We start from the raw sequence: 18,257 nt of genomic DNA, 5'->3' as shown, positions 1-18,257 counted from the left end.
TGACATATTAGACCAGCTAAACAGGCTAAAATAAGAAGTAAATCATCTCATCTTGAGTAGATGCCAGAATCAACTCACCAAACTCAAGAGTATTAACTATTAATCATATTTGGGAATATAGACTCCCTTGTATTTGCAACTTTATAAGAAAAATTATCATCCCCTATTTAGATGATTAAAGAAACTACTTAAATGGCTGGGGAGCATATGCAATATTAAAATTACATGGTTACTGAAACTGCTTTATTATTTCCGTGTGTTACCAATGCTGTTCCATTTAAGTATGTTAACCTTTTACAGAAACCACTCTTTGCACATATCTGCCACTATAAGGAACCCAGGGTCTTAAACTGAACTCAAACTTGGTGGTGCTTGAAAGTTTGTAAACCCTTTAAATTTGTCTGTATTTTTATATGGATGTTATTAAAAACTTCATCTTATTTTCAAACAAGTCCTAAAATTATAGAAAACCTAGTTAAACAAATGAAAACAAAGATGATTATATTTGGTTATGTATTTATTGGGGAAAAAAAAACCATCCACAAACACCATATGGATTCACAAAAGTAGGTGAATCCATTTTTACTTACTTTTGCTCAGTATTTGGTGTGACCCCTTGTGCAGCAATAACTGCAACTTAAAGAGATACTGACACCAGAAAATAATCTTTTTTTTTTATATATCCATCATAACAATATCATTCAATACTATTTATAATTTTGCCATAAAAGTATACGCCTGATGCTTTTATATTACCTTTCTTACTACCCTGTTCCTCTAGGAGGGGGCTGCCATATTTACAAGGAAGAAAGGCAGTCCTTTAGGTTTAAATGTTACCTTGTGGAGGATCGGAGGCGTGAATTACTGTTGCCAATTATTCAAAAGAAAAAGATAGTAAGAGCCCCCGTACTCTCAAATGAATTAACTAACTTATCTAAATTATATAGTGAACCAATGAGTTGATAATTATAAGGTGCTTGTGCTAATAAAAAAGAGAGATTTACTTGATTAATTAAAGCCTTTTGATAGGCTTTAAATAAATAATTAACAAAACAACAAGTTCAGAGAAGCATAGAGTTGCTTTTTCTGTGTATTAAAAATAGCCAGTGCCAACTTGTTGATTTATGTACTTAATCTATAAGCGATAGATTCAAGATTCCAATAAGTTATAAAGTGCAAGTGCTCAATTGTTATTCAGTTGCCGACTGGGTGTGGTTCAAAATGATTAATTTATGCAAGTGCTAGTGCATTATAAAATCACAAGGTAATTCATTAATAATATAGTTTAACGAAAAAGGAACCAGGACCAACATTCAAGGAAATTTGAGTAGGAAAAGGAAAATAGTGTAGAGGTGGAGAAGTCCCAAAGAAACTGTTGCCTATTATTTTCTAAGCCCTGGGACCCCACACGGGGAGAAAGTAGTACACTGAGGACTGTGGTCTCGTATATTACATACCCTATCTCTTAAAGAGCTAAAATCTAAAAAAACACAAATCCACCAGTGCCATATGAATAACAGAGAATGAAGGAATTGAATGCGGTTCCCTGGACCAGACTATGAGTACCCAAATTCAGTTAAAAAGGATTATTTTAAAAAGTTTTAACAAAAACTATACATCCTGATTTAAAAAACAAACAAAAAAAAGAAACCAACAGATAATTTATATCTTAATAAGCTGACTTCTCAAACAATCTTCTTATATTGACAAATACTTATGAGCAAATATTGCCCTGTTATGTATTTTGATGAGGTCACTATCAGGAAACCTGAGAAGGTCCTGGACAGAGCTAATGTCAATCAGGCCCAGGAGCAGCCCCTAGGGATAACAATGCTATTGAATGGTGTATCTATATAGCTAGAAATGCCATATTCGTTGCTATAAGCATAATGCACCAGCCTAAAGGTTCAGCACCTCTATAACAGTAATGATCCACCAGGTCTTTAAAGTTGTCACGAGTTCCTCATCTTGTCAGTCAAACTTGCATGCTCACTGTGCTCAGGGCAGCTATTAAGAAACTAAGTTTAGGGTTCGGTGGGCACTAAGTGGTCCTCTACACCCAAGAGGCACGTTGTGGGGGAAAGTAATTGTCGATAATCTAGGGCATCGTTAAGGAGGCCGTTATATATAAACAATATAATATATAAAAAAGAGTTGTATAAAGCTGGTGAAAGACTTTATATTGAATACCTTGCACAGCTGTTAGAGAATGTTATGTTAATGAAGCATTGCAGCATTTATGTTAAACTATGGTAGGGGGGCAGCAGATACATGACCTAAATCAATTAGTGATTTGTGCATCACTGTATGAGGTGCAGGCTAATTGAAATTGAATATTTACAGACAGAACCATGATGAAATATGCTTCTAGTTAGTATAATAAGCCTCTTAACTAATAACATTCACAGAGGAAAGCAGACATTTTTGGGAACATCAGGACAACATTTTGATGTTAAATAAGGGTATGTAAAATTGAGGTTTCATTGTATATTATTGATTCTATTATTGATTACTTCTTGTATGACACTAATCTTCTTTTATTCTTTTTTCTCTTTGCTGTACATTGCAGTGAGCACCGCACCACCGCCCAAACAAGTAAGTATAATTTTCATTACAGTGTGAGTGATTGTATAGACTTGTTTGTGCAAGGCATTGGGGCCTATTTATTATGCTGTGTAAAACATTGGAGACAAACCTCTCTGGCGATGTTGCCCTTAACAACTAGTTAGATTTTCTTTTCTAACTAGGAGATGACTGGTGAAATCTAATTGCTTATTGGAGCTATGGGCAACAGCACTGGTGATGTTTCTCCAATGTTTTACAAAACATAATAAATAGGGCCCCTCAATGTAGGAGACTTGCACACTGTCATTTGTGACAGTGCATCTACTTTAAAATATTTGTGGTATTTAAAAAAAAAAAAATCACGTTATGGGTATAAAGTTGATGTTTTAATATTCAGTCCACCAAGATGTCAAAGAATAAAAAGAGAAAACTGAAAAAGAAACAGAAGCGTCAGGCAGAACTCCTAGAAAAACGTGTACAGGAAATGGAGGAAATGGACCGAGAAGGAGAAAATCAAGATGAAGACAGCACTGAACAAGCCCAAGAAACCTGGACAGAATCAGGTAAGAACAGTGTGGTTTTCCATATTTTTTTTTTGATAAAACAATCACGTTTCTCTACATTTCCTCACACATACATCATGTATTTTAGACATTCATTTATCCCCAGCAGGATCAGAGCCAAACTGTAATGGACTAACTTCTGAAACCCCATTGGATAATAATGAAAGTCTGTCTCAAAATAACTACTCCTGCACAGTCACCAGTTCTTCCAGCCTTGATAGCCCTAGTGAACAGCCCAGTGAAGTTCCTGCTCCTGTCTGCATTGATATCGATGGACAGCATATCCCTAATGCAGTGGAAGTAATGCTATCCCAGACATCTACTGTCCAACCACACAAACACAATGAGAATGAAGAGATTAGTCAACTGCAGGAGAGTATCAGGAAAGAGATATCCTCTGAAGAGCAAGAAGGATCTTCTGCAAGTGAGTATTACAGACTTAACATTGTGGGGTCACTAAGAACTGTTTGAGAAGTAGGAAAAGCATATGGTGGGTTGATTTGTGAGATATATTTGAAAGTTCATTAAAAGGATAAGTTGTGCTTTTACTTCAGGAGCACTCAGATGATTAAATAAAACTACCCATGCCCCTGCAGATAGGAGGAAATCTGTTGTTTCAGGGTTTTTGGCAAGCAAGACATTTAAAATATCCTTGTGGTTGAAAGCTTATTAAGTTGTATGTTATATTGTATCCTCTACACCTTACAGTGAAGATGACTGCCAACACGCACCTGCTAAACCCTCTAGAACCTCAGAATGCAGAGCACCTGAAAGTTAAGATTGCAGATCTTGGAAATGCTTGTTGGGTGGTAAGAGCTTTCTGTCTTTGACCACATAATACTATAAATTAATCTCTGTAGTTTTTGTTTACAGTAACAAAACATTTGTATGCATATTGAAATAAGCCCTGCTAATCATTTATGCATTTGCTGTTGAAAACAGAGACTGTATTTGCATGTTACTTCAAATGTAGCAACATATCTCCTAATCATACCACAGACGTGCTACACTGACTTGTAAACTCTTGTTTCTTACATGTCCCATAAGGCAGTGCTTGTGGATGCATCCTTTTCTGTGATTGTGAGTCTTCTGCAAGAAGATATCAATTATACCATAAAAACACATGAAATGTCAACACTTAATGTTAAAAACACACATACGTTTGTTGCCGCCCAGCCTAATAACCATACTAATAATGTTCTAATTGTCAGCTTCTAAAGTTCACAATAGTTATAATAGTTGAAAAATAAAAAAGAAATTATGAAATGCTTAGGATCAAACATCAGCAATATGACATGAATTTGCCACATGGGGAGGTTTGTTGCCTGAGTTAAAAATTGGTTACCGTGTTTCTGGCAATTCTGTTTAATCGTTGGAAAATGTGTGCTCTCGCATTTTCCCACATTTAAACGGAATCACAGGGAGTATTACCTTTTTTTTTTTTTTTTAAAGTTTTTATTTTTGCATCTTCAAGTTAACAACAATTTAACCAGATCAAAATGAAAAGGGAAACAAAATTAAACATATCCTTAGAGGTGGCCATACACGGGCCGATAAAAGCTGCAGACGGACCGAGTGTATGGGGCCCCCCGACGGGCTTCCCCGATTGAAATCTGGCCGAAAGTCGGCCAGATCTCGATCGGATGGGACTAAAAATCCCGCGATCCGACCGCCCGTTACAATTTGTTAGGATCCGATCATTGTGCCCTAGGGCCCACGATCGGATCAGCCCGATATTGCCCACCTCAAGGTGGGCATATCGGGGAGAGATCCACTCGTTTGGCGACATCGCCAAACTAGCGGATCTCTCTGTGTATGGCCACCTCTAGTCTGTTAATACAGCGGATAAAAAATGGTTGTCTCATTTTCTCTTGCCTAGATTGGGGGACACAGGCACCATGGGATGAAGATCCTGTTGCTTGGAGAAAGGACACTAAAAGGTAAAAGTGGCTCCTCCTCCTCCTCCTGCTCTGGGCTTCATCCCCGCCTACCTCCTCAATCCCCAGTTTTCTTTTAGTGTCCTCAGAAGGAGGATGGACACTTCGTGGCTGGGAGCAATGGTACAGATTTATTCAGTATCATGCCACTACTAGGGGTCAGTGTTTCTCTTCCAGAACCCCTCCAGCCAAGGACTTCTGATCTGAAGATGCTCTATAGCCTTCCCGCTCTACGGAGGCTGCAGGCTGGGGAGCTCCCCCCCCACACTACCCTGGGCACTGGTTCCCGCTCTCCGGAGGCTGCACCAGTAGCCACAACAGAGGGTATACCTTTTATTGAGCATTCCTGGCTGGCACAAGGAGGTAAGTCAATTCCCTCCTCCCTCCCCCCATTACATGCTGCCTGTCAGCTCTGCAGAAAGACATTTAGTTTCACTTTCACTGCTATTCTCTCACAGAGATTTTCCTAGGCATTTAGTTTCACTTTCACTGCTATTCTCTGACAAAGATTTCCCTAGGCCAGGGATGTCCAAAAGGTAGATTGGGATCTACCAGTAGACCTTTAGCTGGTCATCAGTAGATCTCAAGACACTGTCAACACACAGTTTGTCTAAATCACCCTCCTGTTTCATGCTTTTTATTCAGATTAAGGTTACAAAAAAAAAAAAATGGATGTTTAAACATAACAATATACATTTTCTCATGATTCAATATTTAAGTAATATTTTCTATGGAACAGAATGCTAACAATGTTTTTATAGATGTAGATCATAATGGGACAGCTCTAAAAGTAGACCCCGCATTGGTAACTCAGTGCCATTCCCAGCGACCTTTCGCGCCACCATCTGGCGCTGCGTCTATTTCATTGTGCATGAGTCACTGCACACGCGCCTCACGGGCGCCATCTTACTAAGGTACTATACCAAAGCCCGGGAAACCTCTCTGGCGGCCATTTTGGATCCGCATCTCTCTCCAATACTGAGCGTTTCCAGCCTCACTGTCTCTCACAGAGAAGAACAAGGCACCATTCCTTCCTACATTGGTGAATAGGTACTGTAGTTACTCTTCCCTTACTCTTTCTCTAGGGGATTAACACTTCCCTCTCTCTATGGGACCTGCTGTGGGGTTTTTCACTACTTCCCTCTGTCTTCACAGATCGCACTCTAAGGGAGAGGTGGTTCATTCCTCTGGACTCTCCTAATATTCCCCAATATCTTTACTTACTGGGTGGCACTATCTACAGAGTATAGCCATGACGGGCAGGGCAGATTACCAGTCCCTTCCCAAGCAGGCAACTGCATGTACCACCAATGCAATTTAGTATTTGGCATGGGCTACTTGCAGACCTAAATTTGCTAGTGTTTCGGCTGAGCCAATATGTGAAGCCTGTAAGACTGCAGCAGTCACTGCACAATTACAATCCCACACAGCCCTACCAGCCAGCTCTGCGACAGCTACGGCTAATCAAACGAGCTTGGATTCTGAATTGGTGTGCGCGCTATCTCTAGCGGGTCTACAAAACCTAGCCAGAATTCCAGAGACTCTAGATAAGGTCCTACAGCACCTATCTACACAGCCTCACAGACCGGTCACCCAGCAGTCGACCACAAAGCGACCTCCCCTTTCCCCACCTGTTTTGTTTTGATGAACAGGAAGAGGCATCGGGAAGAGGGATAGATCCTATCCGCAGATGAATAGGATCAGGATACCCCTAGATCACAATGAGAGGTCGAGAGCCTGATTCAGGCACACCCCACCTTTAGCAGAGCCAACTAAAAACATTTTCAAGAGGCAAAAGAAGTCTTCTTGTGTCTTTCCAGCCTATGAACAGCTGGGTGACATTGTTAAAGCACAATGGAAAACGACAGACCTTAGAGTCCAATTTTCCATTGCTTTACTCAAACTTATGCTTTAACGATCCTATCGACAAACATCATGAGGGTTTCTGCAAGTCGATTTTTACAGCAGCAGGCGGAACTTGCCACCCCATGGGTATCCAGGTCAATGGAGGTTTAGGTGGAACAGGTGGCCCAACTCATGGCTCAGAAGACCCCTCCACAGACCTCTTTCTAGCTCCGATAGCGGACACAAACATATATATATTTGCGTAGCCGTCCTGGACGCGGCTAAGCTCGTCGCAAGGGCTTCGGCATAATCCATTGCAGCCAGATGTTTCCTTGGCTAAAGAACTGGTCAACAGATCTTACCTTGAAGTGGTCTCTGCTTGGTCTCCCATTCTCGGAAAACAACTTTTTGGTGCTGAACAGAGAAGGTAAATTCTCAAGCTACAGGAGGCAAGAGCACTTTACTTCTGCAAAACAGACCCAAGAGGACTACCTTCAAAAGGCAACCATTTTTTCGTCCCAAAATCAGAGCCAGAGGTCCCAACATGAAAAACAACAAGCTCTGACCCACCCCAGATTCCAGTCAAGGCAGAGCACTTCTTGGTCAGGAAGCAGAGCAGCGCCTAAGCCCGCACAGGACAAAACAGCCTCCGCATGAGGAGGTGCCCACCCCTGAAAGCTTACCCTTTGGCGGACGCTTAAGTCACGTTCGGGAGGTGTGACGGCATAGAGTACTGGTCCCCTGGGTCCTACAGATCATATCTATCTCTTATAATTCGCTAAGCTACCTCCGAGGTGATTTTCCATCTCAAGGCTACCTACCGGATAACCCAGGCACTCAGCATGCCAAGGGTTTCCACACGCCCTGACTGCCTCCACGGTAGTAATGGCAGTCCCTCAAAGGGAAAGGGGCTTCTGTTTCTACTTAAACCTGTTTATAGTACCCAAAAAAGATGGATCTTTTCGCCCGGTGCTAGACCTAAAGGCATTAAACGACCATGTAAAGAAGCACCACTTCAAGATGGAATCGATCCAGTCAGTCCTAATGTCCCTGGACATAGAGGATTTCAGGGCGGTGATCAACATCAAAGATGCATACCTGCATGTCCCCATACATCCCAACCACCACTGGTTCCTTCACTTTTCAGTGGCAGGAGAACATGGCAATCCCTGGCACTCCCCTTCTGACTATCCTCCGCGCAAAGGGTATTCACAAAGGTCATGGCTGCGGCTCTAGAGGACCTGCGACTGCGGGGAGTGAGTGTCATACCATACCTGGACGACCAACTGGTAAAGGCCCGTTCCATGGCACTGGCCGCAACTCATCTGCAGACACTAATGCTGTTAGGCTGGCAGATAAACTTCCAAAAATCTCGATTCATACCTTCTCAGAGTACAGAATATTCAGGGCTTGATCTAAATTCTTCATTGGGAAGAGCCTTCCTTCCCCAATCCAAGATCACCTCTATGCAGGGGCTCCTGTCCACTCTGCAGAAAGCGGATCAGGTACCTTTACGATTGCCATGAGAGTGCTGGGGACTATAGTGTCATCTTTCGATTCCATATGCGCAGCTCCACATCAGAGCCTTACAGAGCCTTACTCCAACACCAGAGGAGGAACTGAGCGAACCTAAACTGCAGGGTTCACATATAAATAAATGATGATGATGATGATTCCCCTATCAGAACTAGTTTGAATCTCTATCAATGGTGGCTTTGACCAACAACACTTCAGTCAGGAAAAGCCTTCCCCAATCACCAGTGGACAGTCATCACAACAGATGCCAGTCTACAAGGTTGGGGAGAAGTATTGGGAGACCTAAGCGTACAGGGACGTTGGTCACAGAAACAATTACTCCCCATCAACATCCTGGAATTAAGAGCAATCTACCTGTCATTGCTCCAATGGTAAGGCAGACTTCAAGATCTACCTGTAAGAATACAGTCAGACAATGTGACAGCGTTGGCTTACATCAACCACCAAGGAGACACAAGGAGTCAAGCTGCCCTCGCAGAGGCACAGCAAATTCTTCTGTGGGTGTAAAACATAGTACCAGCTATCTCTGCAGTTCATATCCCTGGAGTGGACAACTGGATAGCAGATTTTCTCAGCCGAGAGACCTTAGATCAGGGTGAGTGGAACCTACACCCAGAGGTTTTTTCAACTGATTCTGGCAAGGTGGGGCACTCCGGAAGTAGACTTAATGGCATCCAGGTACAACAACAAGCTTCCGAGATTAGCAGTGGACACGCCGGTTCACCTAGCTTATGTCTTCCCACCACTGACACTTTTGCCAAGGGTAATCAAGAAGGGTAGAAACACTTCTAGTGGCACCCTACTGGCCACACCACACTTGGTTCGCATAGCTCATAAGTTCATCAGTGGACGCACCATTCCACCTTCCAGACAGAATGGATCTGTTATCTCAGGGACTGATCCTCCACCCAAGTTCACCATGGCTGGCTTTAACCGCATGACACTTGAAGCCATAATCCTAGCCAGATCAGGAGTTCCAAAAAAGGCCATACCGACCTTACTAACCTATTGTTATTCCTTCAGGAGGGTTTAGAAAGAAGGGCTGGTGCTCAGCTCACTGAATGTTCAGGTATCAACCTTATCTATCCTTTTTCAGCAGCAGCTTGCAATGCTGCCCAACATCAAGACCTTCCTCCAGGGAGCATTGAGGATGATACCTCCATACCGTCATACAATCCCTCCCTGGGATCTCAATATGGTACTTTCTGTATTGCATGAGCAACCGTTCGAGCCATTGGATTCAATTCCATTACCTCTGCTGACTCTTAAGGTAGTTTTCTATTAGCCGTCACTTCAGCTAGACGAGTTTCAGAACTAGCAGCTCTATCCTGTCGTCCACCATTTTTGATTTTTTATTAGGTCAAGGCGGTGTTGAGACCTACCCTGGATTTTCTTCCTAAGGTGGTGTCAGAGTTCCATCTTAACCAGGACCTGGTGGTTCCTTCATTTTGTCCTGAACAAGAGACAAATTTGGAACAGTTGCATACATATATGTGGTTCGTTCTCTCAGAACATACACCAGGGCTACCAAGAGTAGAAGGAAGCTAGACAACCTCTTTGTCTTACCAGAAGGACCACGGAAAAGCCTTAAGGCATCTAAGGCCACCAATGCAAGATGGATTAGGTCAACAATCTTGAAGGCCTATGAGGTACGAGGTAAGGCCACATCCTGCCGGGTTCAGCTCATTCTACTTCTTCACTCGGCACTTCTTGGGTGGTTCGCCACCAGGCTTCAGCAGAACAGGTCTGTAGGGCTGCAGTGTGGTCATCCACACACACCTTTTCCAAATTCTACAAGGTGCATACATTCGCCTCAGCCGAAGCGAGCTTCAGGAGGAAAGTGTTGCAGGCGGTTATTCCCTGAACACTAGGGGTAAAAAGTCCCGCCCTCATGGGTAGCTTTGGGACGTCCCCATGGTGCCTGTGTCCCCCAATCTAGGCAAGAGAAAAATAGATTTTTGTACTTACCGTTAAATCCTTTTCTCTTGTCCTACATTGGGGGACACAGGCCTTCCCTCCCTGCATTAGTTCAAGTTAACGTTGATCAGTTAATATCTTATATAATTTTTATTGTTCAAATACCAACAAGTTCAAACAGCAGGTGGTTCATACCGTGCTTAGCTTGCATTGGGGAGGTGCTCCTTCTTTTCACATGGGCAATTGGTAGGGCTCGTCATCTCTTCTTCGGTCAGAAAACTGAGGATTGAGGAGGTAGGCGGGGATGAAGCCCAGAGCAGGAGGAGGAGGAGCCACTTTAACCTTTTAGTGTCCTTTCTCCAAGCAACAGGATCTTCATCCCCATGGTGCCTGTGTCCCCCAATGTAGGACAAGAGAAAAGGTTTTAACGGTAAGTACAAAAATCTATTTTTCAATCATTGCATGGTTATTTATACATTCAAATATAGTGGTGTTCTTATTGCGTCTCTGATAAGATTTCAGCATAAGGGGGCCTGTATATCCCATTAGGCACAATTGTGAGGATCTTATGTTGGGGAGGGCAAAGTTGGATACTATGAAACTTAGAATTTGTTCCCAACACCTCTGGATATGAGGAATAGAATACGTTCATAAGAGTACCAATATCAGCATCACATTTATAGCAAGTGTCCGGGGTGCCCAGATAAATCTTTGCCAATCTCTGAGGGGTCAAATATGTTCTATGAATTTTATTTGTATCCATCTGTCTCTGTTAGAGATTGTATGTTCAGGAACCTGGTCTAAGACTTCCTCCCAAGCTTCTTCATCTATCTTTGGACATCCGCTGACCACTTTAAACAGAGTTCATATAAGGGGGATTTTGAAAACTTACCCAAGATTGTGTAAATCAGGGTGACAGCCTTTCGTAAGGCAGGTCGCCTGAGATTGAGTTCCAACTGACTCTGTGTGTTGTCTAGAGGCACAGTGGGAAACTGGGTACGAAAGGCATGTCTCAGCTGAATGTATCTAAATAACATGTTGGACGTTAGCTGATGTGATACTTTAAGCTCCTGAAAAGACTTCAGCTGACCACCTTCTACTACTTGTTCTAGGTATTTAATTCTCTCCAGGCACATACTTCTGCCTGAGAAAAATTGAGTAAGTGTGTTAGGTTTCTGTTTCCCCATAGGGGGTTCCGGGGGACCAGGCCATGGGTAAAATTGCTTTAAGTATATCCCAAAGATTTTGATGACAGAAATCATTGAGGGGGTAGTAGGGAAGGCGGACCTCTCGCTCCTATACAGGTGGTTCGCCAGGGCCTCTAAAGAAGTGGCACTAGCTGCTTCTATCAGGAGTGAGCCACCAGTGAGCATAAAAGTAGTTATTTTGTCAATTTGTTTAAAGTAACATTAACACCAAAAGCTGAAATTGTTTTAAAGTAATGAAAATATCATGTCGTGTTGCCCTGCACTGGTAAAACTGCTCTGTTTGCTTCAGAAACACTACTATAGTTCATATAAACAAGCTGCTGAGTAGCAATGGCGGAAATTGAAAAACGGCTATATGGCACAGGATAAATAATGGATAACAGCATTATGTTCTACATAGCTTATCTGCTATCTGCTGTGTAACTTGAGCATTATTTCCTTTGAATAGCTGCCCCCATGGCTACACAGCAGCTTATTTATAGAAACAATAGTAATGCTTCTGAAGCAAACACATAAGTTTTACTAGTGCAGGACAACACTGCATTATATTTTTACTTTAAAACAATTTCATTTTTTGATGTTACTGGTCCTTTAAACCATGCTTGTAGGATTTATATGGGGGAGTTATGCAACTTATATAGGAACTTATGCAGGTCAAACAAAGATTGTTTTTCGTTGATAGTCTTGTAGCACTGGGTCTAAATTGTATGCTATGTATCCACTGAGATATTTCTGGATTTCAATGCCCAGATATTTAAAGGAGTGGATCCATTTCAGTGGGAGGGAGGCCTGAGAAGGCAGGGGGATACTGTCGTTAATAGGGAGTGATGGATTTTCCCGGTCACCTTTAGACCTGAATATTCACCATACTTGTCAACTTGAAACTAGCAGTTTCTGTAAGGACTCCTCTGGGTCTGCTTAATACACCAGCATATCGTCCGCATATAATGATACCTTCTCCTCCAGCGTTCCCAGTTCAAGGCCCCTGATGTTTGCATCTTTGTGTATCTGGATAGCCAGTGGCTCAATTGCTAAAGCAAAGAGGAGAGGGGACAATGGGCATCCCTGCCTGGTTCCTCTATATGTAACTGAAAGGTGTCTGAGAGGAAGGAGTTTACCTTAACAGTTGTATAGTGACTGGACCCATCCTATAAACCTGTTTCCTAGCCCAAAAGTGCCCCAAGACCTCCCATAAGTAGGACCACTCAACCATATCAAATGCCTTGGCAGTGTCCAGTGAGACCACTCCCAGGGAGACCACTCCCTGGGATGAATACCATCTGGCTCAGGACCTTTGTTTATCTTAACATGTTCTAGTCTCTTTTGAATTTCCTCATGTGTGAACCATGCATCATTATTTGTATTACTAGAATTAGGACTATTAATAAAGAAACCTTCAATGACTGGTTCCTCATTTGTGTAGACAGAAGAAAAATATGAATACAGAATATGCTCTTTTAATTTGTTTTTATCAACCAGCTGACCCCCCTCTGATCAGTATAAAACATTGCCCATAGAGTTTGCATTTGAGTACTACATACTGCCCTTTACCATCCGTAGCCATCTGTTCTACTCCCAGCTTTAGTGATTTTCTGGGGAGTATTACTTTTATTTAAAGTTTGGAGGGAGGTGAAAGATTTTATTTAAAGTTTTCCAAATAAACACTGATTAAAATAAAAATGAAGTAATATAAATGAGTATGCAGAGTAAGAGAAAACGGGAAGGGGCAAGAGCGGATGGCGATCCTGTGGGGTTTTACCTATGCAAGTCAAAGCATTAAAGAGGTTGTTCACCTTTGAGATAACTTTTAGTATGATTTAGAGAGTGATATTCTGAAACAATCTGCAATTTATTTTCATTTTTTATTATTGAAGTTTTTTGAGTTATTTAGCTTTTTATTCAGCAGCTCTTCAATTTGCATCTTAACCAATCTGGTAACTACGGTCCAGATTACCCTAGCAACCATGCATTGATTTAAATAAGACTGGAATATGAATAGGAGAGAGTCTGAATTGAAGGATCAATAATAAAAAGTAACAATAACAATACATTTGTAGCTTTACAGAACATTTGTTTTTTAGAAGGGAGTCGGCAATGCCCATTTGAAAGCTGCAAAGATTCAGAAGAAAAATAACTATAAAACTAAAATAAATAAATAATGAAAACCAATTGAAAAGTTGCTTAGAATTGCCGTTCTATTGCATAATAAACGTTACCTTAAAGGTGAACCACCCCTTAAACTGAACATAAAATCACCAAGTAGATCGTTTTACACCCTCTTCACCTTAAGTAGAAGTAATTCACCTTTAATTTAACTTATTGTATATTATATTATGTTATTTTCTCATTCAGCCCACTGCCCGGTTGCTTGGGGGAATTGAACTCTAGCAACCAGGTAGCTGCCAAACTTACCAACTGGAACAAAAATCTAAATTATACAATAACCATAATTAATAATAATAAACATAAAATAAAGGACAGATGCAACATCATAATTTAAGTTAAATTAATAGTGTATTGCCCGGGGGGCGTGGCCTGATGGCGAACTAGCAGCACGCACTTTTGAGGAGCTCCGAACCTCCGTTATCCTGTCTGCCCATTAGCAAGCACCTTTGACGCAGAATCTGTGGCACAAGTGAGTCTCTTATCCGCTGCATCCCGAGCGCATCGATGATGGGTAAGAACACGCGCACTAATAAGTCTGAAGCAGCCGTGCGGCTTGAACAGTATGCACGAGTGATTCCCCAAGATGGCGCCGACTCAGCCTGCGCCCCGCAGCGGGCCCCGTCCCCTCCTCCCTTGCCGCCTGAACCTCCATCAGCAGATGTGGCTGCACCCCCAGACCCCTCTCCTGCTGATTTAATGGCAGCTATTACGCACTGTCAAACTACGCTGGCTGCCACATTCACCTCCAAATTGGAGGAACTTAAAGTTGACCTCTCCCTCATTAAGCAGGACATGCAGAATATGAGAGAGCGCACGGGGCGCTTGGAGGAGAGGGTGGAGGGGCTGGAGGACCGTACAGATCGGGTCCCGGGGGATATTGCACAGCTTAAGGGCCTCCTGCAAACAGCCACTGACAGAATTGACGACCTGGAGAATAGACAGAGAAGGTCCAATGTCAGAATTGTAGGCCTTCCTGAACGCGCAGAGGGGCCCAATCCGGAGCTCTTCGCTGAGCAGTGGCTCAAGGATACGCTGGGACAGGAGACTTTCTCATCACAATTTGTTGTGGAACGGGCGCACAGGGTTCCCATGAGGCCCCTACCACCGGGGGCGCCCCCCAGAGCCTTTCTCCTTAAGCTCCTGAATTATCGGGATAGGGATGCAGCCCTTAGGGCGGCACGGAAGAAGGGAGATATTTTGTTTGAAGGAGCCCGAGTGTCGCTCTACCCGGATTACTCCTCAGTAGTCCAAAAGAAAAGGAGTTCCTATCAGGGAATCAAACGCCGACTTAGAGATTTGGGGCTCGAATACTCCATGATGTTTCCAGCCAAGCTACGGATACAAGAGGGAAACAAGTCGCTCTTCTTCGACAAGCCTGAGTTGGTGGCTGACTGGCTGGACCGTAGACCTGCTCCGCCGCGGAATCCACAACCTTAGCTCGGCTGCTATCCTGTCTGCTCATGTGAGCCATCCATGAGTTGCTCCTGGACCGTGGCCTGGTACAGTATGTCTATGGCACTACACTGTTTGTTACATGGGCCTTTATTGAGGGCCGCGGGGCCCAGGTTGCAAAGGCTTCTTCGCTAGTCAGCTCAGGCTGTACCTGAAGCGTCTGTTTACTGTTTTTGTTGCTTTTTGATCTACCCTTGCTCAGGATGTAAGTGTGCTTCTACTGGTTGAGACTTTGGCAGGCACTGTGAGAATCCCCGTTTCCATCCGTACTGTGAATCACTATGGTTACCTCCAAATGCTATGCCACGCTTGCCCGGATTGTTTTTTCCCCCTTTTTTTTTTTTTTTTTTTTTTCCTCTCCCACTTCCCATATGGATACCTGCCACTTTGAATTAGTGGGACTGTGTCTGAGTTATAAGGCTTGATTCTATCGGACTAATTTTTGGGCGCTCCAGACGAATCTGACCCTCTAGCCCGTATTACCGTGCTTGCTATGATGGTGTGAGCTTTACTTTTTTTCTTTTTGGTTTTTATTTTTCTTTTTTTGCTCCTTCCCTTCTTTTTTTGGTTCGGAGCTCTAACTAAGTAACTGTTGGGACCTACTCCAGACCTCACTCTTGTTGGTTGAAACGTTCGGGGATTAATGTATCTCCACTTTGGGGGAAGATACCGGGAGGGGGGTTTTTTTGTTTTTCTTTGGGGAATGTATTTCATATATATAATCTCTGCTTTCTTTCTTTCCTTAATCTTTGTCTCAAGGGTCGAAGTGAATCAATGTGATACTGTGGTAGGGTTGGGTGGCGGGGGCACCCCCGGGCTCGACGCCTATGACAATTCGCCTACGTTTGGTGTACGTCTGCCATGCTGTGGGCTGAAGCCGTGGGGTTGCCCCGGTTGGCCTACCTCAATCGAATTGTATTGTTTTCTACATGGCTACTGATAACTTTAGAGTTCTTACATGGAATGTCAGAGGGCTAAATAACAAGGTTAAGAGATCAGTTATCTTAGATACGTTAAAGTCTGGCGCAGACCTCATGCTCCTCCAGGAAACGCACTTGGTTGGGCAACGCACACGTGCCCTTAAACGCCACTGGGTGTCAGCTGCTTATACTTCAGAGTACTCTTCCCACTCTAGGGGGGTGGCGATCCTTGTCAGGAAATCCCTCAACTTCCAGCTGGAAGGCCTAACTTCTGACAGGTTTGGCCGATACCTAATACTCCATGCTCAGATTTTAGGTGCCTCCTATCTTATAATTAATGTGTACCTTCCCCCCCCCCAGCGGATGCACAACTGTTAAATGAAATAGCACTAAAGGTAGCTATGTTTGGCCACTTCCCCACGATTTGGGCGGGGGACTTTAATATGGTCCTGGACCCTGACGCAGATAGGCTTAAGCCCAACCCCCATGACTCACTCTCTTTTGCCCAGTGGGCTGCGACTTTGGGATTAACCGATGCTTGGCGATGGAAGAATCCACAGTCCACCCAATTTACATGCTATTCGTCAGCTACGGCTGCTCTCTCCCGTATAGATTTATATCTAGTCACTAATGAGATATTGCAAGTAACAGAGGAGGTGCTGATATTACCCAGAATATGCTCTGACCATGCTCCCATGCGATTAAGGATCAGAACCAAACCCGTTCGCGGCGACATGCAGTGGCGACTATCTCCTAAATGGGTGCAGCACCCCAAATTGGTTGAGGACATCTCTCATGCATTGACTTTCTACTGGGAGGCTAATGAGGGCACGGCGTCCGACTTGGTAGTCTGGGATGCGGCTAAGGCCTTTGTTAGGGGGACTTATGTATCGCTTATCAAATCAGTAAGGAAACAGGTAGATGAGGAGATGGCACAATCCCGTACTAGGCTATTGGAGGCGGAGAGGGAGCTAGCTGAGACTCCTTCTGCTGAAACGGCAACCCAGATGGCCGCAGCCCAAAGGCAAATTGACTTACTATATGTAGATAAATTTTCCCAGAAGGAGCTCTATCGAAATGCTGTTTGGTTCGATAAAGGTGACAAAAATGGGAAGCTGTTAGCAATGTTGGCGAGGGGGGCTCTTTCCCGCACTGTCATAAGAGGAGTGTATAATAGTTCTGGTGACCTGGTTACTGAACGGCAAGAACTTGCTGATACGTTTGGCCGATACTACCAATCCACATATGCCGCCCCTCCCTCTGCACCCCCCACTGCCCTTGCTGAGTATCTTAGCTCCATTGGATTCCCCCGATTATCTGATGAACAGGGAGCTCATCTTGATATAGACATTTCCCTAGACGAGATTGAACAGGCCATTAAGGACCTGCCACCAAATAAAACGCCTGGCCCCGATGGCATTCCAGGTGAATGGTATAAGCAGCACAGTAACCTGCTTGCCCCCAAACTAAATGCCTGGTTTAATGATATTACTCCAACCACAGCACTGCCCGACTCCTGCTACCAGGCTTATATAACGTTAATCCCTAAACCTGGTAAAGCACCTGATCAATGTGACTCGTACCGCCCCATTTCCTTACTTAATTGCGATCTTAAAATATTTGCCAAGATTTTGGCTAACCGGCTCAAGGGTGTGATTGAAGATCTTGTCCACCCAGATCAAACTGGTTTCATGCCCAATAAGTCCACCAATATTAACTTGAGACGTCTCTATACTAATCTGACACTTCAGCATGAAAATAGGGGGCAGAGGGTGGTGGTGTCGCTTGATACGGCTAAAGCCTTCGACACTGTGGATTGGTCGTACCTATGGGAAGTACTGGCGTGCTATAACTTAGGTCCGAGGTTCAGGACCTGGATTCGTGCCTTATATGCACGTCCTCAGGCGAGAGTTTTGGTGAATGGGGTTCTGTCCAACGTGGTGCACTTGGAAAGGGGTACGCGGCAGGGATGCCCCTTGTCGCCATTATTGTTTGCTCTCGCCATAGAGCCCTTAGCAATACAAATCAGAGCTAACCGGCAGGTTGAGGGGCTTAGGTTGGGACCGGTGGCAGAAAAATTGTCTCTCTATGCGGATGACATGTTAATTTACCTGGCGAACCCTAATCAAGCTCTTACAGCCCTCCTGC

At 43.5% G+C, this 18,257-nt stretch overlaps 1 protein-coding gene across 7 annotated transcripts in view; it reads left to right on the top strand.

Annotated features, from left to right (window-relative positions):
* Positions 1–18,257, top strand: part of srpk1.S (SRSF protein kinase 1 S homeolog) — an 82,971-nt gene that overhangs the window by 51,034 nt on the left and 13,680 nt on the right. For 4 of the 7 annotated variants that reach the window (XM_018248210.2, XM_018248209.2, XM_041583075.1 and 1 more), the window contains exons 9-12: positions 2,570–2,595; positions 2,963–3,128; positions 3,217–3,552; positions 3,837–3,937. In XM_018248210.2, the coding sequence (XP_018103699.1) occupies positions 2,570–2,595; positions 2,963–3,128; positions 3,217–3,552; positions 3,837–3,937 (629 nt within the window). 7 annotated transcript variants of the gene reach the window in all.

The sequence above is a fragment of the Xenopus laevis genome, chromosome 2S (assembly GCF_017654675.1).
Source record: "Xenopus laevis strain J_2021 chromosome 2S, Xenopus_laevis_v10.1, whole genome shotgun sequence".
Taxonomy (NCBI): domain Eukaryota; kingdom Metazoa; phylum Chordata; class Amphibia; order Anura; family Pipidae; genus Xenopus; species Xenopus laevis.
Note: the sequence above shows the minus strand (reverse complement) of the source record. Positions and strands in the feature narration are given on the sequence as shown.